At 54.0% G+C, this 25,770-nt stretch overlaps 1 protein-coding gene across 1 annotated transcript; it reads right to left on the bottom strand.

Annotated features, from left to right (window-relative positions):
* Window positions 1–3,239: 3,239 nt before the first annotated feature.
* Window positions 3,240–25,163, bottom strand: TNS4 (tensin 4). The gene is made up of 13 exons (XM_007177598.2): window positions 25,082–25,163; window positions 20,327–20,855; window positions 14,320–14,722; window positions 12,762–13,183; window positions 11,162–11,248; window positions 10,711–10,836; window positions 9,244–9,336; window positions 9,074–9,151; window positions 7,593–7,664; window positions 6,545–6,713; window positions 5,663–5,731; window positions 5,396–5,422; window positions 3,240–4,928 (listed from the first exon to the last, which is right to left on the bottom strand). The coding sequence occupies exons 2-13, from the start codon at window positions 20,763–20,765 to the stop codon at window positions 4,787–4,789; spliced, it is 2,127 nt and encodes a 708-aa protein (XP_007177660.2). The 5' UTR covers window positions 20,766–20,855; window positions 25,082–25,163; the 3' UTR covers window positions 3,240–4,786.
* Between the last annotated feature and the right edge of the window lie 607 nt (window positions 25,164–25,770).

The raw sequence follows: 25,770 nt of genomic DNA, 5'->3' as shown, positions 1-25,770 counted from the left end.
AAGATTTGACTGGGAAGGGGTGAAGGCTGAGACACCTTCCAGGAAACAGAGAGTTACAAAACGAGTAACTCTTGAGTCTCCAAGGGCACAGACTCAAGAAGAAGAGGGTCTGCTTTGCTGGGGCTGAGAGCCCCAGCCTGGCCGGGACTGGGGGGATTATGGGGGTGGGGAACATGGCTGGGGCAGGGCCCTGTATGGAAGGGCCCTATGGATTGAATTGTGTCCCCATAAATTCACAGGTTGAAGGCCTGACCCCAATGTGACTGTATTTGGAGATAGGACTCTTAGGAGATAATTTAGGAGGTTAACTGAGGCCATAAGGGTGGGGTCCTAATTTGATAGGATTGGTAGCCTTATAAGAAGAGGAAAATGCACCGAGGAAAGGCCATATGTGCACACAGCAAGAAGGTGGCCATCTGCAAGCCAAGAAGAGAGTCCTCACGAGAACCCAACCATGCTGGCACCCTGATCTCACACCTCCAGGCTCCAGAACTGTGAGAGAATAAGTGTCTGTTGTTTAAACCACCCAGTCTGTGATATTTTGTTATGGCAGTCTGAGCAGACTAATACAAGGGGGAAGGGGGAACCCCAGTCCTGTTCTTTCCCACACGGTCCTTTCAAGCTCGGAGAGAACCCAGGCCCCAGGCCCAGATCAAGTAGGCTTCTGTCCCATGCTGCCTCAGAATGAGAGCCCCTATCCCTTTCCTGGCCTGAACTCCAAGTCTTCACAGCCTCCTCTTCCCATCACACTCCTCCCCAGCCCAGGCCTCAGATCCTTTCTCCTGTCCCCACAAATCTGGTTACTTACTCCCTGTCTGAAAAGCCTCTGATGTCTCCCCATTACCTACAGGATAAAGTCCAAGCATGTTGCCGTGTACAATTGTGCATCATGCAACTTGCACAACTGTACACAGTGGTCCTGAGTCCAACCTCATTCATTCATTCATTCATTCACCAAGTATTCATCCCTTGGACATTCTCAGCTTAGCACCCAAGGCTCTTAATGATCCAGCTCCTGCCTCTTTCCTTTGCTTCCTCTCTTACCTACTCCCTTGGGTACCATATGCTTCAGCCACACTGAACAGGGACTCTGTTCATACCTATGTGCTTCATGCACAAATTCATCCATCTACTTGTCTGAGAGTGCTGAGCCAGTGGAATGGGCACAAGTTTGGAATTCTTTTTCTCTGCCATTTACTAGCTGGGTGAATGTGGGGAAGTTAACCTTCTGAGCCTCAGTTTTCTAATCTGTAAAAAGGAATTAAACATATATAATGTACTTCACATTGCACTTAGCATATAGGAGCCCCTTAGCAAAAGTTGGGCTTCCCCCCCTCTTTACTGTTAAACTCCTATTTATCCTTGAAGACCCAACTCAAATGTTACTGCCTTGGTAACGTTGCCCTCCTTCTCCCCAACTGGGGAAAGTTCATCTTCTCTGTACCCTTCCTGCCAGCTCTGTATGACACTTACAAACCTCCATTATAACACTGTTATATTTATCCATTTTCCTGGCTCACATGAGCAAAGCATGCAGCCAGAAAACACTGCTGCATGAATCAAGGTACTGACTTCTGGGTTGGGGGCCTTTAGCCCCCCAGCCCTGCCCTCTTGTTCAAAGCTCTCAGCCTATTGGATAGCATGAGAGTTAGGACAGGGGTAGGGGGTGGGGGTAGGGTGTTAGGGGCTGAGGATGAAAGCAGAGGTGAGCCACCTGCGAGAGATGAGTATGGGGGGTGGCTGGTCAGATGGGGTAGGGGTGAGGGTGCTTCAGCCCTCTGGGGAGTCCACTCTGTAGCCAGAGAGGAGGCAGGGATTAGAGGACATGGGAATCTGGGTTTTGAGAAATGGTTGGTGACACAGCGGGCTGCTGTCCTCCCTTCCCATCAACTCCAGCAGCAGCTGGGCTTTGCTGTGGGTCTAGCCACTGGGGACAGAGGGGCGAGGGGATTAAATGGGACAAGAGTAAGGAGAAGGTTTTTCTGTAAAGGGGGAGAGGATGGGTTTGGGGGTGGGTGGGTGGAGAAGGTATGATGAGAAGAAGGGTGAGGAAGGAGAGAGACACTGGGAGGGGGAGGGGATGGAGGGATGGTGTACTTATGTGTAGAGAGAAGGATGAGAAAGGGATGGGGCAGGGTGGAAAGTTGGGAGACATGACATTGTGGGTACGGGGGAGAGAGGCTTAAGACCCAGGACTGCAAGGCCTGGAGAGGAAACCCCTGGGTGTCCCTGCCTGGGTGCAAAGACCCCTCCCTTCCCAGCTCCTGCCTTGGTGGAGGTCCTTCTTCCCTTCTGCCCTTGCTGGGCTGGCGGCTCTGCCCATCAGCAAAAGTCAAGTCGAGTTCTCTATGAAATCTTCCTAGAGGAAAGATGAGCTATGTAAATGCAGTAGAGGTCATTACTTCCTGTGGACTCTGTCCATGGCCAGGGAGGGGGCTGGGCGGGGGGCTGAGAGGAGCTCCCTCTGGAACTGCATTTGGGCAGTGGGAGGGGCGGCAGGGGCTTCTCAGTGGTGGTTCAAGGGCATTGGGAGGGTCTCTTCACTTCCTCCAGAGCAGCCCTTGCCACTGGGTCACACAGCTCAGCCTGAACAGAGCAGCAGCTCTCCCCTTCCCAAGGCTCTGTAGGAAAGGGACATCGCTGCAGCTCCCTCCTGAACCACTCGGCGAGGCTTTCCATGGCCTGTCCACCTTGAATCCCTAACTGCGACGGGTCTGGAGAGGTCTGGGGGGGCATTACCCCAAGACTGGAGGCAGAAGCAGGATGAATGATGGGGCCATTGCCCAGGTCTCCAGGGCTGGGCTGGTAGCTCGGGGTTCCTCTGGGTTCAAGGATTCTTCTGGAATTTTCTTGAGCCGCCTATATTTCACCAGCCTCTGCTCTCCCTCAGGGAGCCCGAGTGAGACTCTGGAAGCTGGCAGGGCTGTCACACGTGCTCACCTCAGCCCTGGCACGCACGGGAGAGCCCGGGCCTCCTGTCTTCCTAGCACAGTGGCAGGAAAGGGGTCGTGAAGAAGGATAACGGGTGTGTCGGACACGTGGGGGACACAGAATGATTTAAGCGACGGTTATGAAGTGGAAGTCAGTGGAGACTGTCCTGCCGTGGCCAGGGTTGTGGCACACGTGGTCTTCTCTCAGACACAGCTGCCACCTGCCCAGCCAGGTCCCCTTTTCTGTTCAGGTTTCCATCGCTGAGGGGATAGCCCTGAATACCGTAGGACCAACTCTTGTGCAAAGACAGACACTTTATTTTCCATGGTGCTACAAGGCACCCATAGATATATGGGGGGGGGGTGCTCTCTGCCAGCTCCCAGGCTGTGACCTTGAGAACTTGGGCGCTGTGACCTTGAGAACCTTGTCTGGATTCTGTAGTCTCCAGGGTGGGGCAGTGCCTGACCACAGGCTGGGTGGGCTGGTCTCAGCCGGTCCCGCCAGCCCAGGGCTGCTTCAGTCCGGTTTGGTTTTCTGGGTTGAAATAATAACCCTTCAGGCCCAACTTTGGCCAAAGATAATGATTCTCTGGCAGGGCCCCCAGCTGGGCGGGGTCAGGCACTGGTCCCTCATGGAGCAAAAATGGGCTTCTTTTCTGAGTCTTATCTTCAACCCTCATAGTTTGGTTTCCTTAGGACCCCAGGTCTGCTAGACAAACAATTCCAGATTCTTGGGGGTCTTAATGGGTTAGGGTTAGGGTTGAGGGCGGTGTGGGTGGGGCGGGAAAGACCCCCCAGCTTCTCCAAGCCTCTTGGGGTGGCTGCCTGTTTGCATTCTTGACTCTCTGCTGCCCCCATGTGGTTACGAGGTCAGTTGCCGCCACAGTACTGTAGAGGGCTGTGTGTGTGTGTGTGTGCGTGTGTGTGTGTTTGTGTTGTTGGAGCGCAGAGGACTCAACAAGACTGGGGCTGAGGCAGAACCAGAGAGAGCCAGCTCCTGTGTCTGCTTGAGTGAGCAGAGGTCTAGCTGCCGCCACCCCCAGGTGTGAGTGACACAAGTAACACCAGGGCAGCTGTGGAACACTCGCTTATGAGAAATTGAAAGAAAAGATGGAGCTAACGCTCATTTGCAATGGAAGGGATTAGACATCAAGATCGTGAGGACAGCTCGGTCATCTCTGACCATGGGGGCAAGTTTACACTTGTTAACCTGCCTAACAACCAGGGCCATGTTGGCTGAAGAATCCAGGGCAGGCAGATCTAGCTTTGCCCTGGGAATAGTAGCTCAATAAGCTGTCAGGGAAATGGGGAAAGGAACAATATGGAGGGAAAGAGAGTCAGTCCATCCCTCCTTTGGTCCTCAATGCTGGCAACCCATCTGCTCTCAAGCCAGCCTCGGGCCAGGGCTCAGGAGTCCCGACCCCGTACCTGCGTTTGCCATGAAGCAGGGGTCACGGGTCTCTAGCTCAGGCTACTGTGTCGGGAGCGTCCAGGAGGATGGAGTCAGGGGTCTTCAGAGGTTATTTTCCTGTGGGGGGTCCTCAGATGTGGGTGTGCTTCAGGATCACAGGGAGCTTGTTAAGATGCCCACAGACATCTGAGAAGAACAGCTGATCCTGTCTGTTGGCCTCCTTTAAGGTTAAAGAAACTGAGGCCCGGGTTGTGGGGGGGGGGGTCTGGATGAAGGTCACCGCTGAAGGTCATACTGAGTTCAAGGGTTTCAACTTGGTACCGCTCTCCTCCAGTCCAGGGGATTGGTCCATCAGGGTGGTAAGATGCCTCTTGCTCAGGGTGGAGGGGGCATCCTGAGCAAGCCCACCGGGATGCCTAGGAAGACACACAGGACGCTCCCTCCCCTACATCCTTTCTGGGTCCTGCAGCAGAGCACCCACTAGGCTGATGACCTGCGAGGCTGGCTGGACAGTGTCATACTCCGCGAAGAGGTGGCACACATTCTCCTGGGACTCGGTCTGGCTCTTGGCCACAAACCCAAAGATCCTGATGGGAGAGGAGAGCCTGAGTGAGGGGTGGGACCCAGGGAGGTACCAGGCTGGCAGCAGCTTTCCTCCCTGCCCTTCCCCAGCCCAGCACCTCGTTATGACGGGAGCCTCCCCTGTCAGACCGAGAGATCCCTGAGTTTAAGATCTGGGTTTCCCTCCTTTGGAATGGGGGCGCCTGAGGACACGACCTGTGTACTCCCCATCAGAGTCGAAGCTTCCTGAGGGGGATGGTGTGTCTTGACCATCAGCCTGAGGCATCCTTACAGACTGAAGCCTGCGCCTCCCACATAAGGCATCAAGCTGGTGGCTTCCCGAGGGCCAGGGCCTGTGCCGTCCCCCATCAAACCCATGGGCTCTTAAGATCGGGGCGGGGCCTCCTTCCTTCCCTCACTCCCTCCCCATGTTGGGTCCAGGCCTCCCCGAGGGAGACCTCTCATGGCGACTGAGTGGAGAGGAAGGTCTTACCGGGAGGGCTTGCAGTATTTCTGCCACCTGTGGGAAAGGAACATAACAGTCCTGAGTACCAATTCTTTGCCCCATTTCACAGGAGTCTGGCTGAGCTTCGGGAGATAATGGCCAGTTGTGTCCCCACTCCCACCATGTCCCCCTCCCCTCATTCTGTTGCTCCTGACCCCTTGAGGTTCACAGGCTCTGTCTGGGATCCGAATCCCAGAGTCAGTGGGCGGCTAGGACCTGGATGGTCTATTTAGTTTGGCCCAGACTTGAACTTACTTCCGTTGCTTGGGGTCCATGCCACAGAAGCGGAGGGTGGCGAAGGGGTAATGGCGCCGGAAAAACACCCTGGGAAGAGGCCGGGAGAGAAGGGGAGCTGGTGAGAGCCCGTCCCAGTGTCCTGCCCCGCCTCCACCATCTCCAGCTCCCTGTCGTCCAAGAAACTCTCAGTTTGACGACCCCTGACAGGCTGCCATGACCTTTCCCACCGCTGGGCCCGGGGCACGTGTTTGCACTTCTCTCCTTTCATGAAGTGCATCTGCCTTCTGTCCTACGTGTTGGGGTTTTCTACCACCCTGCTCCACTCCCACTGCCTATCATGTCATTTAATGAAGATAGGAATTACATCTGGTCATCTCTCTCTCTCTTTTTTTTTTTTTTTTGGGCTGTGCCACGCGGCTTGTGGGATCTTAGTTCCCCCACCAGGGATTGAACCGGGGCCCAAGGCAGTGGAAGTGCGGAGTCCCAACCACTGGACCACCAGGGAACTCCCAGCATCTGGTTATCTCTTATTCCTCCAGCCCAGGACCAGGATCCTGCTAGACTGAATCCCTGAGCCTGGGAAGGAGTGATCTCATTGGTCAGCCAGAGTCTGGCCTACAGGAGATGTTCCATCAGTGGATACAGATTTAATCAGTGCCCAATGACTATTGGTTAATTCCAAATCCATCGGTCATGGTGAAGTGGGACTTTGGCAGGAGGTCATTGGACTGAGGGCCAGAGAAGGCAGGGAACTTGCCTGGAGTCACTCAGCGCGTCACTGACCCTGCTGGGTCCAGGAGTCTGAACTCCATCTCCATTACTGCTCCACAGCCATCTCAGCCATCCCCTCCAGCTTACCCTGCCCAGCCCTTCAGCCCCAGGGCAAGGGAAGCCCCTTACTTCCTCTGGATGTCAGTCAGGGTGATGCCCTGCTCGGTGACTTTGAAGTGGACCACGGTGGGTGTGGGGAGGACATCCCTCTCCAATGTGGTTGAGATGGCCTTTTGCACCGCCAGGGCTCCGCTCAGGGTCTCCACGCTCACGGAGCTCAGGTACAGGGCATGGCAACCTGGGGGGTGCAGATACTGCGTTGGAGCCCTGCCAGAATCCACTGGGGTGGGGGTGGAGGTCACCCAGGCCCTGGTTGGCCCTCTGTCCAGAGCCAGGGGATAGGAGTACCTTCCTTTTTTGGAAATCTAGCAGGGCTCCTCTTTGAGCCACTGGACAGGTGGGCAGGGAGTGTATGGGCCACTGAAATTTGTGGCCAACCCCAGGGGACTTTGGGGTCGTCTGTTGTTTGCATTGCTCTGGCCCCTGGCCTTCCAGCAGGGGGCAAGGGAGGGGATGTTGCCCCGTACGTAGGGGCGTCCAGGCAAGCCTTCCTCTGTCCCACGGCTGGTGCTGCCTCCACCCCTCCCCACCCTCCCCCTGGGGCCCTGGTTCCTTGCTGAGAGAAGGAAGAGGAGACAGGAATGGGGAGGGGGCCATCGTGCTCAGGGCACAGAGTAGGAGCTGCCACTCAGACGAGTGCTGACCCGTGCCTGGCCCTTGGACGTGAGGAGGAGCGACCCTTCCCCTGTAGAAGCCCCCAGGACTCGGACCTGACACTCCACAGAGGATCCCACCTCCAGGGCAGGTCCTTCAGACCCAGAGAGACCCCCGCACATCTGTGTGCCCCTCCCGAACCCGTGTGTGCAGGAGGGGGTGTAAGCCTCACTGTGCCCCTCCTCTCCTGCCCCTCTTCCTCCTGGCCCACTGCCTGCAGCCTCTCATCTCCTGGTTCACAGGGAGGGGGAGGAATGTGGCACCTTGTTAAAGATGAAGAAACAAAGCTGCAATGGGAAACACGTGTGGACCTGCGTGTGCGTGTGTGCGCAGGGCTGGGAGGTGCCCTGTGGGTGGTGGGCACCGCCATGCCCGGAGCCTCCCCCTGCCCCATACCACTCACCCGTAGATTTCTTCAGGCAGGAGGCCCGGCCGTCTGCAGAGGGGTCTGAGGCCCCGTCTCCACCTCCCAGTTCTGAGCCAAAGCAATGGAACAGGCCCCCAGGGGGCGGGGTGCAGTCAGTGGACCCCCCCTCCTGGAACAGGCCTCGTTCAGCCCTTTGAACCTCTTCCACCTCCGCCCACACCTTCGGGAAGTGACTTGGCTGAGAAACCAGGTGTGATTCCTGTAATGAGGCAAACAGCCACCCCGGGCTCCCCAAACGCCTCGCTGGCAAGCCTTTTGATCCCTCCTGCCCCTCTCCCTCCTCCAGCCCCTGGACTGTGGCAGTGACCCGGCCTCACAGGCCCCTGACCTCCTCATTCTTTGGGACCCCACCGGAAACCCAGGCGATTTTTGCAGAAAGCAGGGAGGCTCTCGCCATCACCACACCAGGGGCTCCCCTGGCCTTGACTCCTCTCCCAGAACCCCCCTAGTGGCTCTCCTGCACACCCTGAGGTGTGGGTGCATCTGGGGGTGCGTTGGGCTGTAAGCTTTGGATGGGGCTTCCTGATCTGGGTTGGAGGTCTGACTCTGTGCCTTTGGGCAAGTTACTTAATGCCTTGAACCTTCCTTTCCTCCCTTCCCTCCTTCCCTCCCTTCCTTCCTTCCTTCCTTCCTTCCTTCCTTCCCTCCTTCCTTCCTTCCTCCCTCCCTCCCTCTCTCTCTCTCTTTCTTTCTTTCCCAAATTTCACCCATTGATCATTTATTTGTTCTCATAATTCTCTTCCTTGATTTTCATGATACAGCCGTGTCCTTGCTCTCTGTTAGTTCCCTGAACACTTTGGAACAAGACAGTAAGAGAGACTTCGGTTCAAATTCGAACCTTCCTTTTCTTAGCAGTGAAATGGGGATAACGGCAATGCCTACTTCACAGGGTTGGAGTGAGCTGTGAATGAAGGAGAGGGTACCCAGTAAATGCTGGACCCGGAAGTAAAAACCAAACCTCGCCGAACAGGCAGATTTATGCTCCTTTCATCCTCTTGAGGAAGGAGCTACTCTTTCTCAGAATCTACTCTGCACCAGGCACTGTGCCAAGAGCCTTGCCTGAGCTTTCTCGCTGCATCCCCACACCAGTCCTAGAAGTAGGTGTGCTGGAGACCGTGCTCATTTCATAGATGAGGAAATGGAGGCTCAGAGAGGTTGACCTTCTCAAATTCTCACAGCCAGGAAGTGATGTGGACGGACTCCAGAGCATGCACTTTTTTTCTTTTCTTTTTTTTTTGGTCACGTGGGCCAGCTTGCAGGATCTTTGTTCCCTGACCAGGGATTGAACCCGAGCCCTCGGCAGTGAAAGCGCCTAGTCCTCACCACTGGACCGCCAGGGAATTCCCCCCAGAGTGTGCACTTTTAACTATGACCCTAAAATGATCCCTAAATAAGGTGAGGCGTGACCACCAGGAGCCTTTCTACTGAGAACAAACAGGTCTGGGGCCCCAGCCCACCTTTCTTCGGGATGATGAGCTTGCAGGGCAGGGCCAGGGCCATGATGGAATGCTGACACACGAAGGCAGAGAGGCTCCCTGCAAGGAAACAGGAGCCCGGCATAAGGAGGCCTTCCCCAGGCCACCCGCCCCGACCCCAGGGGCCTGGGGGCTGGAGATGCTCGGCTCACCGAAGTGGGGCTCCTCATCGGCTCCTTTGAGATGCACCCCTTTGGCAGAAGACTCGATGAGGAAGTGGCGGATGAGGTCGTTGCCATCCTCGCCTGGACAGAGGAAGCATGTGGATGGGAGTGCAACTCATTTCCTGACCCGCCTCCTCGGGGCCCATCCAGAGGTTAACTTGTCCATCCCCCTGCCTCTGGGTGGGACAGCAGGTAGGAATCCTATCCTCAAGGCCTCCCACGAAGGAGGTGCCCACACCTTTGCTCAAAGGCTTCTGTGTCCAGTAATTCTTTTATTTATTTATTTTTGGCTGTGTTGGGCCTTCGTTTCTGTGCGAGGGCTTTCTCTAGTTGTGCATCACAGTGCGCGGGCCTCTCACTATCGCGGCCTCTCTTGTTGCGGAGCACAGGCTCCAGACGCGCAGGCTCAGTAATTGTGGCTCACGGGCCCAGTTGCTCCGCGGCACGTGGGATCCTCCCAGACCAGGGTTCGAACCCGTGTCCCCTGCATTGGCAGGCAGATTCCCAACCACTGCGCCACCAGGGAAGCCCCAGTAATTCTTTTTTCAGGAGACCTTTCTTTTGGTTTCGACAGCCATCAGGGATGGCTGCCGGCGCTGTTTAGATCAAATCACCACTCTTTGGCCTGGTTTCCCTCTCCCCCTACCCACCCCCCCTCCCAGGTGCTATTATTCTCCACCAGACGGTCCCTGCTGGCTCCAGGCTGGCCCTGGGAGGCGGGACCACGCCCCCTGCCTCTTCACCAGCCTGCAGCTTCCTGCTTTCTTTGCGCTCATTGGCAAGGCTTCCTTGATAACTAACGCTGCCCAGAGGTCACTTTCTTATTTAAACAGAGAGGCGTGGTGTAGAGAATGTGGATACGGGGTTTTTATCCTCTTGATCTATCACTTGCTTGCTCTGGGGGGGGGGGTGTCATTAACTCCCTCTGGGAGTGTCTGTTACCTCACCCATTTGTTGTGTGAGAGCTACAGTCAGTCCTGGGCCTTAGGTGAGGGGCTGTGACCCAGGTACCTTGTAATGTAATGATGTGTTTCTCTCTCTCTCCCCAGTGAGGTCTCCCCGGTGCCTTGCACAGTGCCTGGGGCAGGGTGCGTGCCCCATCGATGAGTGTTGTATGTGGGGTTAAGCTAGCACACATGTTATTACTACATTAGGTTCCCTCACAAGAAATCCGGTCTGGACAGAGGTGGACACCCAGGAGAGAGCAGCCTGGAGAGGGGGCGCTGGGACCATCCTCCTCTTCCCACCACGAAGGTAGAGCAGGGAATCTGGGGACTCGGGGAGCCTCAGCGCTGGGGGGCAGCGGGGAGGGGGCTGAGGTAGGCCCTCCTCCCAGGAGTCATTATGGGACTGGCCCAAGGTCACCCCACAAGCCAGGGGCAGAGCCGGCATTGGAACCCACCACACCCTGTGGCCTCCTAGAGGTCTTGAGTGAGGACAGAGACAGGTGCCTACCTGATCGGTTCTGGGCAGGTGCAGGGGCCTCCTGCACCTTCAGGGCAAGACCGAAGGAGCCTCGGTATGAAGAACTGTCCCTCACGATGAAAGCCCCCGGCTCTTCCTTCCTCAGCAGCTCGATGGCTGAAACAATCCTTGGGTCAGAGACAGTCACCACCGAACCCGGACACCCTCTGTGCCTCAGCCCCATTGGGTCTTCATAGAGCAGATGGTACAGAATCACCTTTGGTTCCCAGGAAGTCCTTTCTATTGTCTAACCTCCACCATTCCTGCTGCAGTCATTATTTCCTCAGGTCATGGGGTTCACAGGACACCCCCCTTCCCTGGACCTGCCATTTGCCGTTCCCTCCTCTACATGGACCCAGGGCCCCATTTGCCCCATGTGGGGTGCCAGGACCTGGACCTGATTCCTGGGTCACTCATTCCCTAAAACAGGGCTTCCCTTTACCTTGCTCTCGGGTGATGCTTGGCTTAAACCAGTATTTAGATGTGTCCATCACAAACTTCATGGTGGGCTGCATGTCCCTGGCAGGACCTGGAGACAGACAGAGGAGGGGGACCCTGTAGGCTGGAAAGAGGGGAGCTGAGACCCTCCCCCCTCCTCCACCCAGCAGTCCCTTTCAACCCACCCTCCCCTACACCTACTCCATTGTATCTCCAGATGCCTAAAGGGGCAAAATCCCTTTAGACTAAGTAAATGTGCTATTTGAGATGCTAAAATGCCCATTTTCCTGGGTCCCTAAGGCAGAGAGCCGTGGTTCTCAGTTTCGGCATCTTGAAAAGGTGTGTCGTGGCCAGCTGAGAGTAACTCATTATAAAAAATGTACTGAGATTTGCAAATGATTTGTCCTAGGAACAGATCAGAGCAGCTTCAAAGGCACACTTGTCACCTCATTTTCTCTTGCTTGCACCGACGTGGCTTCCTGGGTGGGAGCGAGCAGCGGGGTAGGGTGAACATTACACACCCCCCAGGAGTACCTTGATGTCTGTGGCCCAGTGAGGACTGAGAGCCCCGGGAGCCTCGTGGCTGAGCCACGAGGGAGCCGTGGGCTCTGCTCCTGGGAGAGAAACACCCTGGGGGTGCTGAGGCTTAGCCTCTGTGTTTACTGCTTTGGGCTCTTGGTTGGCTTTGTTCTTTTTGGACGCCTGTAGTCACAGACTACGGGAAGCAGGGTGTTTGCTGTTTTGTGGTTTTTAGCTGTCTGAACTGGAATGCATTGTCTCCCGTTACCCTGTCCACCCCCTGGCTGTGTTCGTCATCCACCAATGTCTGAGTTAGGACTGACTCTCCCTCTCGTGGGTTAGTCATCGAGCCTGCTGCTTCCATATCCTGAGGGTCTCCCGGCTCTGTCTTCTCTCCTCCGCCCTCTGCCCTGCCCTGGACCACTTTGTGATGAAAACCCAAACAGAACCAAAGAAAAACTGCTCTCCCTGCCAAGCCAGGCCCTGCAATCCATCTGCCACGCAGCTGCCAGAGTGATCGATTGAACGTGTGTCTCTGACCCCATCGCTCTCCTGTTTGAGAGTCTCTGACGGTCCCCTATTGCCTAAAGGGTAAAGTGCACTCTTTCGCTTGGCGTTCAAGGTCTTTCCCAATCTGGCCCCAAATTACTCCCAATGACCTCATCCCGCACCCAACATTCCAGTCATTTCCTAAGCACGCCACGTGCTTCCACACCTTCGTGACTGTGGCCTGGCTGTTCCTTCTGCTGGGTCTGCCCTTCCTCTCCTGCTCTGGCCGTGGACTTCTCTGATCCACTTTCCAGCCTTTTCAGTTCCCAGATGAAAAGTCTCATTCCTTCCTCTGTAGCCCCATAAGACTTAGAACATCTCTTTACCTCTGCGTTTATCCTACTCTACAGTGATCCTTTGGTTTTTTTCTCTCTTTCTAGACTGTGTCCCTACTATGTGGCACAGTGCTAGGTGCACAGTAGATACTTAATCAATGTGTTGACCTGCTGTTGCAGAAGCAAATGCACTGGTGCTTTGTCTATTCCCCATTAGCCAAACCTTATAAAGTGTGAGGTGCTGATTGGTTTACAACTTACCCTCTGGGGATGTGGTGAGAGGGGCATCTGGCAGGGTCTGGCTATGGCTCCTGGTGGCTGGACAGGGGTTGCTGGAAGAAGTAGACCCAGGGCAGACAAAGTCTTGGTGTCCTGGGGTCCTCTGGGATGGGGGAGATCCTGGTTCTGGGCAGCTGTTGATCAGCACAATAGGTATGTCCACCATGGAGTTGGTGATGGATGGGGGACAGCTGCTGGCATGTTCCTTGGCCAGTGGTGAGGAATGGGTTGCTCTGGGCTGGCCCATGCTTGGGGTGGGGTTGCTGGGGACCTGGAGGTCACTGGCTCTCGTATACAAGGACACCGGGCCAAGGCTGTGGAGGCTGGAGGAAGAGCCGGCTGGGCTTTCCAAGGATCTCGAAGATGACTGATGGCTGGAGATGCTGGAGCGGAGGAAGGACTGGCTGTGGCAAGGGGAGAGCACCAGACAGGCAGAGTTTTAGCGGGTGGGGGTGGCCACTTGGGGGCCAGAGCTAGGCTCTGGAATTTAGTGATCTAGGTACCCACGGCTTTGGTCAGAGTAGTACTCCACCCACCCCCCATAGCCCTGAGCAAAGGGTATGCCCACTTGATCCCCAAGGGATGCTGAAGGATACAGGAGTGTACCTGCATTGCAGGGTCTGTGGTCAATTAAAGTAGCCAGTGGGCTGGCCCCCTGCAGGTCACATGGGCTTAGGCTAGACTCTATTCCCTCTGCCTTCCCAGCTAGGCAGGTCCAACTGAGTTGTCACACCAGCCCCCCAGCACTCCCAAGAATCCTGCACACAGGCTGGACCTGAGCTGGACCATGTCCATGGCCCATGCAGACGGAATTCCCCAGCTGGAGGAAGAGAAGGAGGCCAGCTCTGCATCCAGCCAGGCTTCTCCCTGAGCTCAGAGGCCTGTGCCAGCGGGCATGGCTGTGGAATCCCAGTCTCCTTGCCAGGGACTGCCTTGGCACAGTGGCTTTGGAGTTGGTATGGGGGACAGAGGTCCTGGGGTTTGGTCTTCCTGGGCAGGATGGGTATGCGTGTGGCTCTGCTCTGAGGCCTGCAGAGAATTGGGCTGGGGCGATTGTAAATAATGCCCAGGCAGATTTGTCTCCTTCCTGCTAGATTTTGCCAGGAACAAAGACGAAGGTTTTTCTTTCCTGGATGGTTCATCCCAGACCCCCTGATTCTGTTTACATCCTGTGTTTGGGTTTTTTTTTTTTTTTTTTTTAAAAACCTTCCTACAGATGGGCTGTAGGAAGGCTGGAAAGGATACAGGTGAGCCTCATTAATGCAGTGGTTCTTTTCCCGAGAGGTAGGTAGAAGTCAAGATTTTTGTATATTGAATCATATTCTAAATGCTTGAGAAAAGCTTGAGAGCCAAATGGCTGTGATGGCATAAAAAAGAACATTCACTTTTATTTTTGGTACGTGCCCAGATTTTGCTCAGAAAGAGTAGGGTGTCCCTCTGTGATTTTAAGATGTGTGTGTGTGTGTGTGTGTGTGTGTGTGTGTGTGTGTGTGTGTGAGTTGTGGAGGCAACGTCAGAAGCCGCAGTGGGAGTGACCTACCTTCCAAACACGTAACTGACATCAGATGCTGGGCTGGCTGACAGCATGGAGACCCTGCCCCCCAGCCCCTTCTCCAAGGCTGGGGAAGCCACCAGTGGGGAGCCCAAGCCATGGCGGCCTGAGGCCTTGTTTCCCATTCCAGGGATGGAGATGCTGGGAGAGGGTGGGGGATGAGGGGAGGGGGCCCCCGAGGGGGGAGAGGGGCGCTGGTGCCCCTTGCCCTGGCTCCCGGAGAAGATGAGGCTCTCGCTGCTGCTCCGAGTCTCTCGGGGGATGTCTCTGGAAAGGAGAAGGGCGCCACGGCCAGGGGAGCCGAAGGGTGGGGTGACAGACGGGCTGGAGCAGCTCTGGGGGCCGTCGTGGCACCTTGATCTGGTCGAGGTCACCTCGATGTACTTTATATCTTTGGGGAGAGAAACAGAGCATTGGTGAAAACAGGGAGACTGTACTTGCAGAACAAGGATGCTGGAAGGGTCCTCAAGACCATCTGGTCTCCCCTTTCTTTATACATATATATACACACGTATATATATATGTATATATATATACACACACACACACACACATATATATATATACATATATGTGTGTATATATATATATATATATATATTTTTTTTTTTAATTTTTTGGCCAAGCTGTGTGGCATGTGGGATCTTAGTTCCCTGACCAGGGGTAGAACCCGTGCCCCCTGTAGTGGAAGCATGGAGTTTTAACTACTGGACTGCCAGGGAAGCCCCTCCCCTTTCTTATACAAATGAGGAAGTTGAAGACCAGAGAGAAGTTTGTTGGGATCAGGATCAGCATTCAGCTCCACCTTCATGGCCCAGTTTCAAAGTCACCCTCTCTGTGACATCTTCCCTTGGGTGGGGAGAGGCAGTGCCATGAACACGGGTCCTGGAGGTAGACAGACCTGGGTTTCAGAGCTGGCTCTGCCACTTACTCTCTGAGAGAGCTTGGCCAAATGACTTCACCACCTAGAGCCTCAGTTTCCACGTCCGTAGAATGGGGCAGCTATACCCAGCCTCTTGGTGTTACAGTGAGGATGAACTGAGATGAGTGTAGGCGGCACAGCACTGCATCTGGCACATAGTAAGTCCTTTAAAACTGGGAGATCCTCTCCTTCGCGTGGGTTCCACTCCCCAGGCTGAATTGACTGCACCAGTCACATCTTCGGACGCCCCTATCACTCAGGCCTGTGAAAGCTGTTTCTATGTCTGCGCCTGCAAAGCAGGCAGGGGTTCTCAAGCTTGGTTGCATGCTAGAATCACCTGATGAGCTTTTAAAGGTCCTAAAGCCCAGGCTCCATCCGGTGCCAATTAGACCAGAACCTCTGGGGGTGGGCCCAGGCCTCAGGGTGGCTTAGCTCCTCAGCTGATTCCAGTGTGCACTGGGCCGCGCCGCTGTGGTCCCCAGCCCAGCGGCACCACTTCACCCGCGAGCTGAGAAGTTGTGCAGAATCTCTGGCTTCACCCCAGACCTGCTGAATCAGAATCTGCATTTTAGCGAGATTCCTGGCGATCTGGGTGCACCTTGGAGGTTGAGGAGTTCGCTTTAGGGTTAGCCTTCGAGCGAGAACTCTCTGGGGGCAGGGCATGCCGCCTTACTGAGCTGTGGGCCTCGTAGCACCCCAGGCTGCTGACTCACCCTGATGCTCTTTCCATTCCCCAATGGGGGCATCTAGGACTCTTGTTCTGAGACCTTGTTTCTTCCTAGAGTGGGGCACCCTGTGGTTCTCCCATGGTGAGGATGGGCACCTCTCCTCCTGACTTGGGGGGAGGGGAGCTGTCCTCGGTGCTGTTCTAGGAAAGGTGGTGGAAGATGGGGGTTACCCAGTTTCTCCCTCTGCAGGGCTGTGAGTCCTGCCTCTGGCTTCCCAGGATGGAATCCGGGGCAGAGTCGGTGAGAAATTGCACCCTCAGCTCCTGTCTGCCAGCCTCCCACCCCCTTGGGCTCTGGCACACGCACCATCCCCCCACCCAGCATGACTGTGGAGTCCCTGCCTGCCCCAGCCCGCTCCTGGGGAGGACCTTCTGGCCCTGCTCATGGCTACTGCCTCTGTCTGAGCCTGCGTGGGCCAGGTGGGGGTGGAAGATTGCATCAGATGAGGGGCGCTGACATGCTGTCCCAGCAGGTAGAGGAACAGGCCTGGCTTTGTCGACAAACCTGGGTGTGAGTCTTGGCTTTGCCACTTTCCCGCCAAGAAGCATCAGGTAATTTTCCTAACTGCTCTGAGCCTCAGTTTCCTCATCTGTAAAATGGGGATCTAAAACCACCTTTCCAGGGTTGCGGTGAGGATGAAATACACTGATGAATGGAGCCTGGAGCCTGGAGCCTGGTCCATGGTGGGCTTCGAGGAGCATCTCCTGCCTTCCTGCTTCTGGGGGGCAGTATTGGCCAGATGGCTAATACTCTCTGGCTAAGGTGGGGGTCTCACTGCTGAGGGCAAGAGTAGAATATCTGGCACAATGTATTGTGGGATCTGAAAGAGAAGAAGTCTTGGAATGGGGTGGATTCTTCTGCGAGGTTGGCAAGCACAACTTTTTGTTTTTTTTTTTAAATAGGATTTTATAGTGTTTATATCCATAATCCTCTCAAGCCTCACAAGAGCCTTTATGCCCAGTGCCAGCAGGCGTTGCTTTTACAGAGGAGGAAACTGAGGCTTGGAGAAATGTGGCGGTGGAGCTCACATTTATTGCACCGTTTTTAATGAAGGCTGGTATTTACTGAGTGCTGTGCACCAGCACTGCTACAGACACGTTACCCGTGTTAGTTCTTTTAAACCTCATGACTCGATCGAAGTAGGAAACATTCTTAATTCCATGTAACAGATGAGAAATCAAGGCTCAGAAAGGTTGAAGAAACTGAGCCCTGCTCCTGTGCTCTGTTTGGGGGCGGGGTGGGCTCTTCCACGGGGAGGGACTCCTTAGGACCCTTTCCCAAGACCTTGACCGTGAGAAGGTGCCTGGCTGCTTTGGAGGGGGGGCATCTCTCGGCCTGGTGAAGCTCTGGGTCCTACTCACAGGGTCATCCAAACACCTACCAAAGAAAGGCCTTGCTTGGGGGCCAGGCAAGTGGAGGCGGCCGGAAGGGAGGGAGGGGTTCTAGAGCTGTGAGTCACTCCCGCTGCTGCCCCCGGGGTGGATGGGGCTGGGCAGGTGGAGGGCCGCCACCCTATCACCTGGGAGCAGCGGCTGTTTACAGGCCCCTGGGGCAAGTCTGAGCAGTGCTGGGTGGATGCAGGCGCCTGGCACCAGGCCAGGTGGGTGGAGGGTTGGAGAGACGGTTATTAAACACCCTTCACTTGGGATTGGCAAACCGCCTTGCCTGGCAGAAATTCTGGAAAATAAAATGTGGGGCCCTGTTCCAAAGATGGGGAGGGGTGGCGGAGAGGATAAAGGAAGGGATATGGTATTTGCTTCCAGAAGCCATGTTCCCTGTGGGACTGGTACCTCCTCCCCCTTCCCCCCAGGGTAAATCTGAAGGAGGGTAATCAAGAGGCAGAGGCAGGGAGCTGGATGAAGGTTTGGGAGCACTAGGGCGGTGAAGCCTCCCTGAAGCCCTGGAGGGCAGGAAACTAGCTCCAAGGAAGAGAGAAAGGCAAGAACGTGGACTTTGGAGCCCAGAGGCCCGGGCTTTGAGCTGACCTACCACTCACTAGCTGTGTGACTGTGGCCATCGCTTCCTCTCCTTGAGCCTCAGTCTTCTCATCTGTAAATGAGGTTTCCAGTATTTCCTTCACAGGGTAGATGCTGGAATTACGTGTTACAAAAATCTATCTGGACATTTTTAGGGGAGGGATCGACACAAGATCGCCGATGTTTAATTTTTGCTTTTGCCAAGTTAGGACAAAGAGAAGCAGTGAACGTCTGCTAGCATCACAATTATAGAACGTCTTCCACTTAACACCCCAAAAGTAGGATGGATGAGAGTGCAAACAGAGGAGTTCTACACACTGGATACGTCTGGCTGGATGAAAACTCACTGCAGTGCCATGGGCTGGGAGAGCTTTGTCACCAGTAGCAGTGGTCTGAGGGGAGGGTTTGGGGAGCAAGGTGCAGCCACCACAGTGACATGCAGGCTCTCGCTATTCTTAGCGATGGCAGAGAACTTTCTAACGGGGAGCTGACCTGCTGGTTGTCCGAGGAGGTAGTGAGCTCCCAGGCATCACAGGTGTCCCGGCAGAGGTTGGAGGAGAGGATTTTTAAAAATTCCATCAGAAGGAGCGAGGGCAGAGCTAGGTGGCTTCATCAGGACCCTCTGACCACCGCTGCTCTCTGGCACCCCCTGCTGCCCAGAGTCTGATGGACACATCCTCACGATGGCAGGTTGTGCCCAGGGCATCTGAGAACGCAGACAACTGCCCATCGGTCCCCTGGAGGAAGGGCCCTGTTATCAACACCCCTACCCTGTACAAGCACACGCCCCCCAGAGGTTGGTCCTGCCCCAGCTGGCCTTGAGTGTGTGGAAGCCCTGCTCTGGGGCATGAGCGTTAAAGTCCTGGGCTTGCTCCGGCCAGTGATAATTAGTCCCAAGCCACCTTTCCTGCAGAGACATGCCCACGACTGGCCTTAAGAAGCAGGAAGACTCTTGAGGGATGGAGGTGGTTCTTTTAATAGGCCTGTCAGGCAGTGCTCGGTGGGAGGGGCAGAAGGCTGGCTGGAGACCAGGAGCCTGGATGCCAGAGGACCTGTGTGCCGGGCTGACCTCCACCCCAGAGCCTGAACCTGTCCTGGGGCTGGTCTTAGTCGCAACCCCAGTGTTGACTACAAACAGCCACCACTTTTCATGCCCTACGGTGTCCCAGGATTTGTGATAAACACCCATCAAATGTTATTTTTTCAATCCCTGCAACACCCTTTGAAGTGCAAACTCATCTCTATTTTACAGATGAAGAATCTGAGATGCAAAGAAGTGAAGTAAACAGCTTGTGTAAGGTTTGCCTGATTCCAGTGATTAGGCTAGACTGCCTCCTTCCTCAAGTCCATCAACCTCAGTCTTTTTGTTTGTAAAATGGGGATAAAATATTCGTCTCATGGAGGTGGATTGGGAAGATCAAAGATTCAATTATTAAGGGCTCAGCACAGTGCCTGGATAGAATGATAAATGCTCAATAAGTAGAAATTCTCCTGGATCCCATCTCTAATCCTCACCACACCCTCTAACCCACGCTGGTTAAACCCCTGGAGGCCTCAGTCTTCCAGCCTGTCTAATGGGGCTGCTGCTCCGTGACCCTCATCCTCAAAGTGTACTTGAAACTCTTTGGGAAACTGAAGCCAGATGCAGAGATTTCTGGATACGCTTGGACGTGGTGGTATCCTGGGGTTGGCTTGAACCAGCTCATGAAAGCTGATTGTTAAATTTTCAAGATTTTTTCCAGTTGGTTGCTAAATTATATGAACATTGTAAGTTTGTGTAGTTTAATCTTTAGTAATGGCTAAACCATTACTAAAGATTAAACTACACAAACTTACAATGAAATAACATATTAAAAACAAAAGTAATAAACACTCAAAAATTCATCACATCCCAATTATTTACTATATTTACTATTATCTATACTTGAAGTTATTTACATTTATTGTTATTGGTAAGGTGAAAATACTATTCCTATAAAAATTTCAGGGTGCCAGGTTAGGACCTAAGAGAGACACCATAGAACAGTGAGATTCAGGGACACCACATTTATCAAGCTCTTATTTATATGCATGGCATTGTATAATATGCTTATCCATGTTAGCTTATTTAAATTCTCTGAAAAATTACATAAAACAGGTATCCATCACTTTCCAAACTCAAGAACCAAGTAGAATTGGACCGTGAGGGCTACTTATATTTATCTCTTTTATAGAGCAGAGAAAACAGGGAGGTTAAGTAACTTGTTTAGAGCTGCACAGCACTCCTCAGTAGGACACTGTCCCCTGCTCCTCTGATTTGATAGAAAACTCCTTCCTCACGAAGTCTGGTCCCCAAGCCCTCCTCCTGGCACTGTGCCCCAGTTCCTTACCCAAAGCTTCAGGCTCTTCTTTCTTTCTCCTCGAGGTAGTGCTCTGGGTGGGCTCAGCCCAGGGGCCACCAGGCCCTGGAGGGAGCAGCTGGAAGGTGGGGTCCAGTTCCAGAATCATCTGGTTGAGGCTCTCCAGCGAGAAGTCAATGTAGGAGTCAAGGTCTTCCAGGGCTCCCGAGGCCTGCTCCCCAGGGGACTGCGGGAGGCAGCTGGCTTTGGCTCCAGCCTGTGGGGCCTGCTGGAGCCTGCTGGGGGGCTCCTTGCTGGGCATGGGGGCCATCAGGGCCTGAGCTCCCCAGCCTTCTGTGGTGTAGTAAAGACACTGGGGTGGCAGGCCGGGGCTGGGTGCTGGGTGCAGGGCCCTCCTGGGTTCCTCACAGGGAGCCAAGCCGACTGCGGGGCCTCCTGCCAGCAGGGGGCTGGACATCACCTGGGACATAGTGGGGGTAGTGACCTGGCAGTTTACCTCCGGCTTCCAACCAGCCTCACATCCCACAGATGTCACTTGCCAATCAGGAGCTCTTGGGACCTGAAAGAAGCAGAGGTGGGGGCGAGGGTGGGAACTGAGTAAATTCTGTAGATGAAGCCCCGGGCTCCCTTCCCCCCAAACAAAGGCATATTTATTCACTCATTTAAAAGCATGGCTGCTGGAGCCAGTCTGCCCCAGGTTTGCATCCTGGCTCCACCACTTACTAGCTGTGCAACGTTGGGCAAGTTAATTAACTTCTCTGTGCCTCGGTTTCCTTATCTATAAAATGAGCTAATATTTGTAATATGTTTAGAATATGCCTAGCACATAATAAACATTATGCAAGTGATGATTAAATAAAATAACTTCAATAGACGTTTGTTGGCTACTTACTATGTCCCAGCCTTATTTATTAAATACATACTAGCTAATATTTACTGAGTAATTACTATGCACTTACACCCTAGTATTTACACATAAAACCTTTAAAAATCCTCATAACAACCCTATTAGTAGATGCTATTATTATTCCATTTTATAATGGGAGAACTGAGATACAGAGAGGTAAGTAACTTGCCCAAGGTTCATCAGGCCAACAGATGTCAGAGCAGGACTGGACCCCAGACTGCGTGATGTCAGGGCCCCTGCACTTAGCTGCTACTCCATGTGGGCCAGTTGGTGAAACAGACAGGTAAGCAGGTGAACAATCATAAACAGTGCCATCGGGGAGGAGGGGAGGTGGGGAGGCAGAGGGGACTCTGTAGGCACTAGTGGGGGAGGTCAGGGAGGACTTCCTGGAGGAAGGGATACATAAAGGGAGACAAGAAGGAAAAGCAGGAGCTGGCTGGGCGAGCCAGGTAGGGGTGAGGAGGCAGGTGTATTCAGAGGCCTGATGGACAGGGGAGATATTGAGCATCTGGGAAACAGAGATAACCTAGGGTGGATGGAGGGGAAGTTGGGGTGGGGAAGGCAGGCTGGCCAGACCCTGCAAAGCCTTGCAGGCTGGGCTCAGTAGTGCTGACTCAACCCCGAGGGCAATGGTGAGCCACAGAACAGTTTTGATCTGAGGAGTGACATCATCAGATGATATTCACTCCCTGAGGGCTCATCTGGTAAAAGATGTCTCAACTTCCTCATTTCCCTTATGTGGGAAGTTCTTCCCCTTGTCTAGCCTTAATGCCACATGTTAGTGGTTTCTTACAGGAAGTAAGAGGTTCTGGAACAGAGGCTGCCAAGAAAACTGTAAGGAGCTGGGATATGCTGGTTGTGCTACCACTGCCTGCTCTGAGCCTCACTGGCCCCAACCCCCCACCCCGACCAAGGTACCCTCCAACGCCTCTTCTCTCTTCTTCTTTTTTTTAATTTTTTTATTTTTTAACATCTTTATTGGAGTATAATTGCTTTACAACGGTGTGTTAGTTTCTGCTTTATAACAAAGTGGATCAGTTATACATATACGTATGTTCCCATATCTCTTCCCTCTTGCATCTCCCTCCCTCCCGCCCTCCCTATCCCACCCCTCTAGGTGGTCACAAAGCACCGAGCTGATCTCCCTGTGCTATGCGGCTGCTTCCCACTAGCTATCTATTTTACGTTTGGTAGTGTATATATGTCCATGCCACTCTCACTTTATCACAGCTTACCCTTCCCCCTCCCCATATCCTCAAGTCCATTCTCTAGTAGGTCTGTGTCTTTATTCCCATCTTACCCCTAGGTTCTTCATGACCTTTTTTTTTTTTCCCTTAGATTCCATATATATGTGTTAGCATACGGTATTTGTTTTTCTCTTTCTGACTTACTTCACTCTGTATGACAGATTCTAGGTCCATCCACCTCACTACAAATAACTCAATTTCGTTTCTGTTTATGGCTGAGTAATATTCCATTGTATATATGTGCCCCATCTTCTTTATCCATTCATCCGTTGATGGACATTTAGGTTGCTTCCATGTCCTGGCTATTGTAAATAGAGCTGCAATGAACAAGATGCCTCCACCACATCCTGCTTTAGAGTCAGACCCTAGTGTTGGAAAAGGCATTGCGACCAGCCTGGGGCAAATGAAATGAATGCGAACTCTGGAGTCTGAAGATTCAGATTCGAATCCCAGCTCAAACAGTTCCTTAAGGTGTAACTCTGACCCTCAGTTTCCTCATTTGTGAGATGGGAATAAGAATTCCTGCCTTGTCCCCTCCTGGAGGGTGGTGTGGAAGCAGCAAGGTCTTGCTTGTGAAACCAGTTGGACAATTCTAAATATTACTTGGAAATAAGGGCTTATATATCAATAGAATATAATACCTTCATAATAATAAATAATAATAGCTCCCGTTTTTTTGAGCTCTCACCATGTACCAGGCACTGATTTTCCCTATGGTAACTCTTTTTAATCCTCTCATAACCCTAGGAAGTACTGCATCCCTATTACCAGCCCATTTTACAGATAAAGATACTGAGATTCAGAGAGGTTAAAAAATCTGTATCGGCCACATGTCCAGAAAAGTGGTAGAGCTGGGATTCAAACGCAGGCTGTGGACTTTAGACTCTTAGCTCCTTATACCACATAGAGTTCAAATGCCGAGGAACACCTGAGGTCCAGAGAGGGGGTGTGAGTTGCCCCAAGTTCGCACAGTAAGTTAATGAGAAAAGCCAGAACCCTCTTCTCCCCCACGGCTCCTGCCAGCCCTGCTGCCAGACTTCTCCTTGGCTGGGTCCTGGAGGGGGCGGGCGCATCCCAGGCTCGGGAAGCGTGTCTATAAATGGCAGTGGAAGGGAATGGGCCTCCGAGCTTCTTTCTGGGGGCAGCTGAGGACATGGAGCTTTGGCTCCAAGTGGCCTGGGTTTGTTGGGGCAGGATCTCAGCACACCCTGCAGGGTTTTTGGCTGGGCCTCAAAGAGGAGCCTGAGGTTACGGTCCTTGGGGAGCATACTGGGGACCTGGGTCCTCCCCCAGGACCAGGACCCGGACCCAGTATGTCTGCCTACTGATTTGGAAACTGCTTTTGTTCCACGCTGGGCAAGTGTCCGTTCCTCTCTGGGCCTCAGTTGTCCCATCTGTATAATGGGAATGTGATCATAACAGACACTTAAAACGTACTCATTTCATTTTCTCAATGGTTCCTTTGAAAAAGGTACTCTTCCTGTGGGGCTGGAGAGGTTAAGGGATTTGCCTGGGGTCATACAACCCACAGAACCCAGTAGTGGAACTGGGATTTGAACCCAGGTGGTCTTGGCTCCAAGTCCCACACCCTATGCCACTGCTTCATAGATTTAAGATCCCTTTCACCTCTCTGCCCATTCTGGGATTCCAGAACCCAGTGGGACAGGCCTGGGATTGAGCAAAGGTCAGGCAGCCCCTTGGGATCTTCTTCAAACTCTTCTCACTTTTAACACTCCCTGAAGCACCACTGGACCTCCCAGGGCTGGTCTCACTCCTTTATTCCTGGACACCTTCCCTCTCCTGTCCCCACCAGCACACTTCTCTAGCTCTTTCCTTCCTGCTCTAAAGGTGAAGGGAAGGTCCCTGGGCTCAGTGCTGTGTGTATGTATATAGGCGGGCTGTAGTGGGTAGGGAGGGCCCCTTTTTATAGGACCCGCCCACTCACTGGACGGGAATCTCTTTCTTTGTTCCCAAGGGCTCTGGAGGCAGGGGGATCCTGATTCCTGGGCAAATCCCCTCATCCATTTCATTGCCAGCTTCTTCTCCTGACTTACTCTTTCCCTTCTACAAGCCCAGGTCAATGGAGGGAGAGGGCAGCAGAGGGGGAAGGCTGAATCTCCCCCAAAGCACCTTGTCCCAGTAGCCCAATTCTCCACTCCACCCCCTTGCTCGAAGAGTGGCTTTGATTGTCCCATGCTCTCCACACAGACCCAGTGAAGCAGGCCCTGGGACAGCAGGCAGGGACCCGCAGGACTAGCGCAGGCCATGCCGCCACTCCCTGGATTCCTGGTGGCCTCTGAAGGGCCCAGCACGGGGGCTCAGCTCACAGCCAGGCCCCAGGGACTCCGGGCTGGGAGGCAGGAGGCTGGGTTCTGGGTCCATTCCCTTCCCAAGCCTCGGGGGCCCCCTGGGCAAGCCTCTTCCCCTCCCTGGACCACGGTTCTCTCATCTGTACACTGAGGGCTACAGATTAAGTTCTCCCAAAGTGCAGAACTCGGGTCTGTGGTCCCGAGACCATCTTCCGCTCATGCCCAGCCCCTCCCCCATTTCTCTCCACCTTCACTCTGAGCCCCAGGAGAGGTGGAGAAGCTGAGCCTCCCTCTCTTCTCCTTAAAGAATAAAGGCACCTACCTGGTGTCCCGGGCAGGCAAGACACTCCTGCGTTCACTCCTGGCTCCTGGGACGGAGCGAGGCTGTCAGAGCCCAGGTGAGGAGTAAGGGGAGGTGCAGTTCACCTCCAGCTCCGCCTTAAGAGTAGCCGGCCAGCCCCGCCCTCTGTCCTCCCTCCCAGGCCCTACACGTGGCCTGACAGCCGGCAGGCCCCACCCGCAGGTCTGCACCGCTCAGGTGGGGCTGGCACGGGCATGGGAAGGGAAGCACTGGGGGGCGGCCTGGCCCTGGTGGGCGCTGGGGCAGGGTGTGTGGCGGGGGGTCCCAAGCTTCCTGCTGCCCATCCCCTCCCTGGGAACCACGTGCTCCGGGGAACCCCTGCTTGGACAGGGCTTGTTAGGACTGAGGTGTACTGTAGGCATTCCCTTCAGCCAGTGCCAGCCAGGGGAGGAACCGGGGGTTGGCAGGGCTAGCAGAGAGTGAAGCCTTGGCCTTGGGGGAGCAGGATGACAGGGGACAGGAGACCCTTCCCAAAGGCCCCCCCGTGCTCTCTGGGCTGGGTCAGTGTGGCAGGCACCGCGTAGGGGCCCGTCGGAACTCAGGCGGGGCACAGATATTGTCTTTTCTTCTTAGCCTGGGAATAGGCTTCTAACTCAAGGGGAGGAGGGTCTGAGTGTCTAGAGGGCTTTGAGAAGGGGCTCAAAGCCTTG

This window comes from Balaenoptera acutorostrata, chromosome 20 (genome assembly GCF_949987535.1).
Source record: "Balaenoptera acutorostrata chromosome 20, mBalAcu1.1, whole genome shotgun sequence".
In the NCBI taxonomy this organism is placed as follows: Eukaryota; Metazoa; Chordata; class Mammalia; order Artiodactyla; family Balaenopteridae; genus Balaenoptera; species Balaenoptera acutorostrata.
The sequence above is the reverse complement of the archived record's forward strand: the minus strand, read 5'-3'. Positions and strand labels throughout refer to the sequence as shown.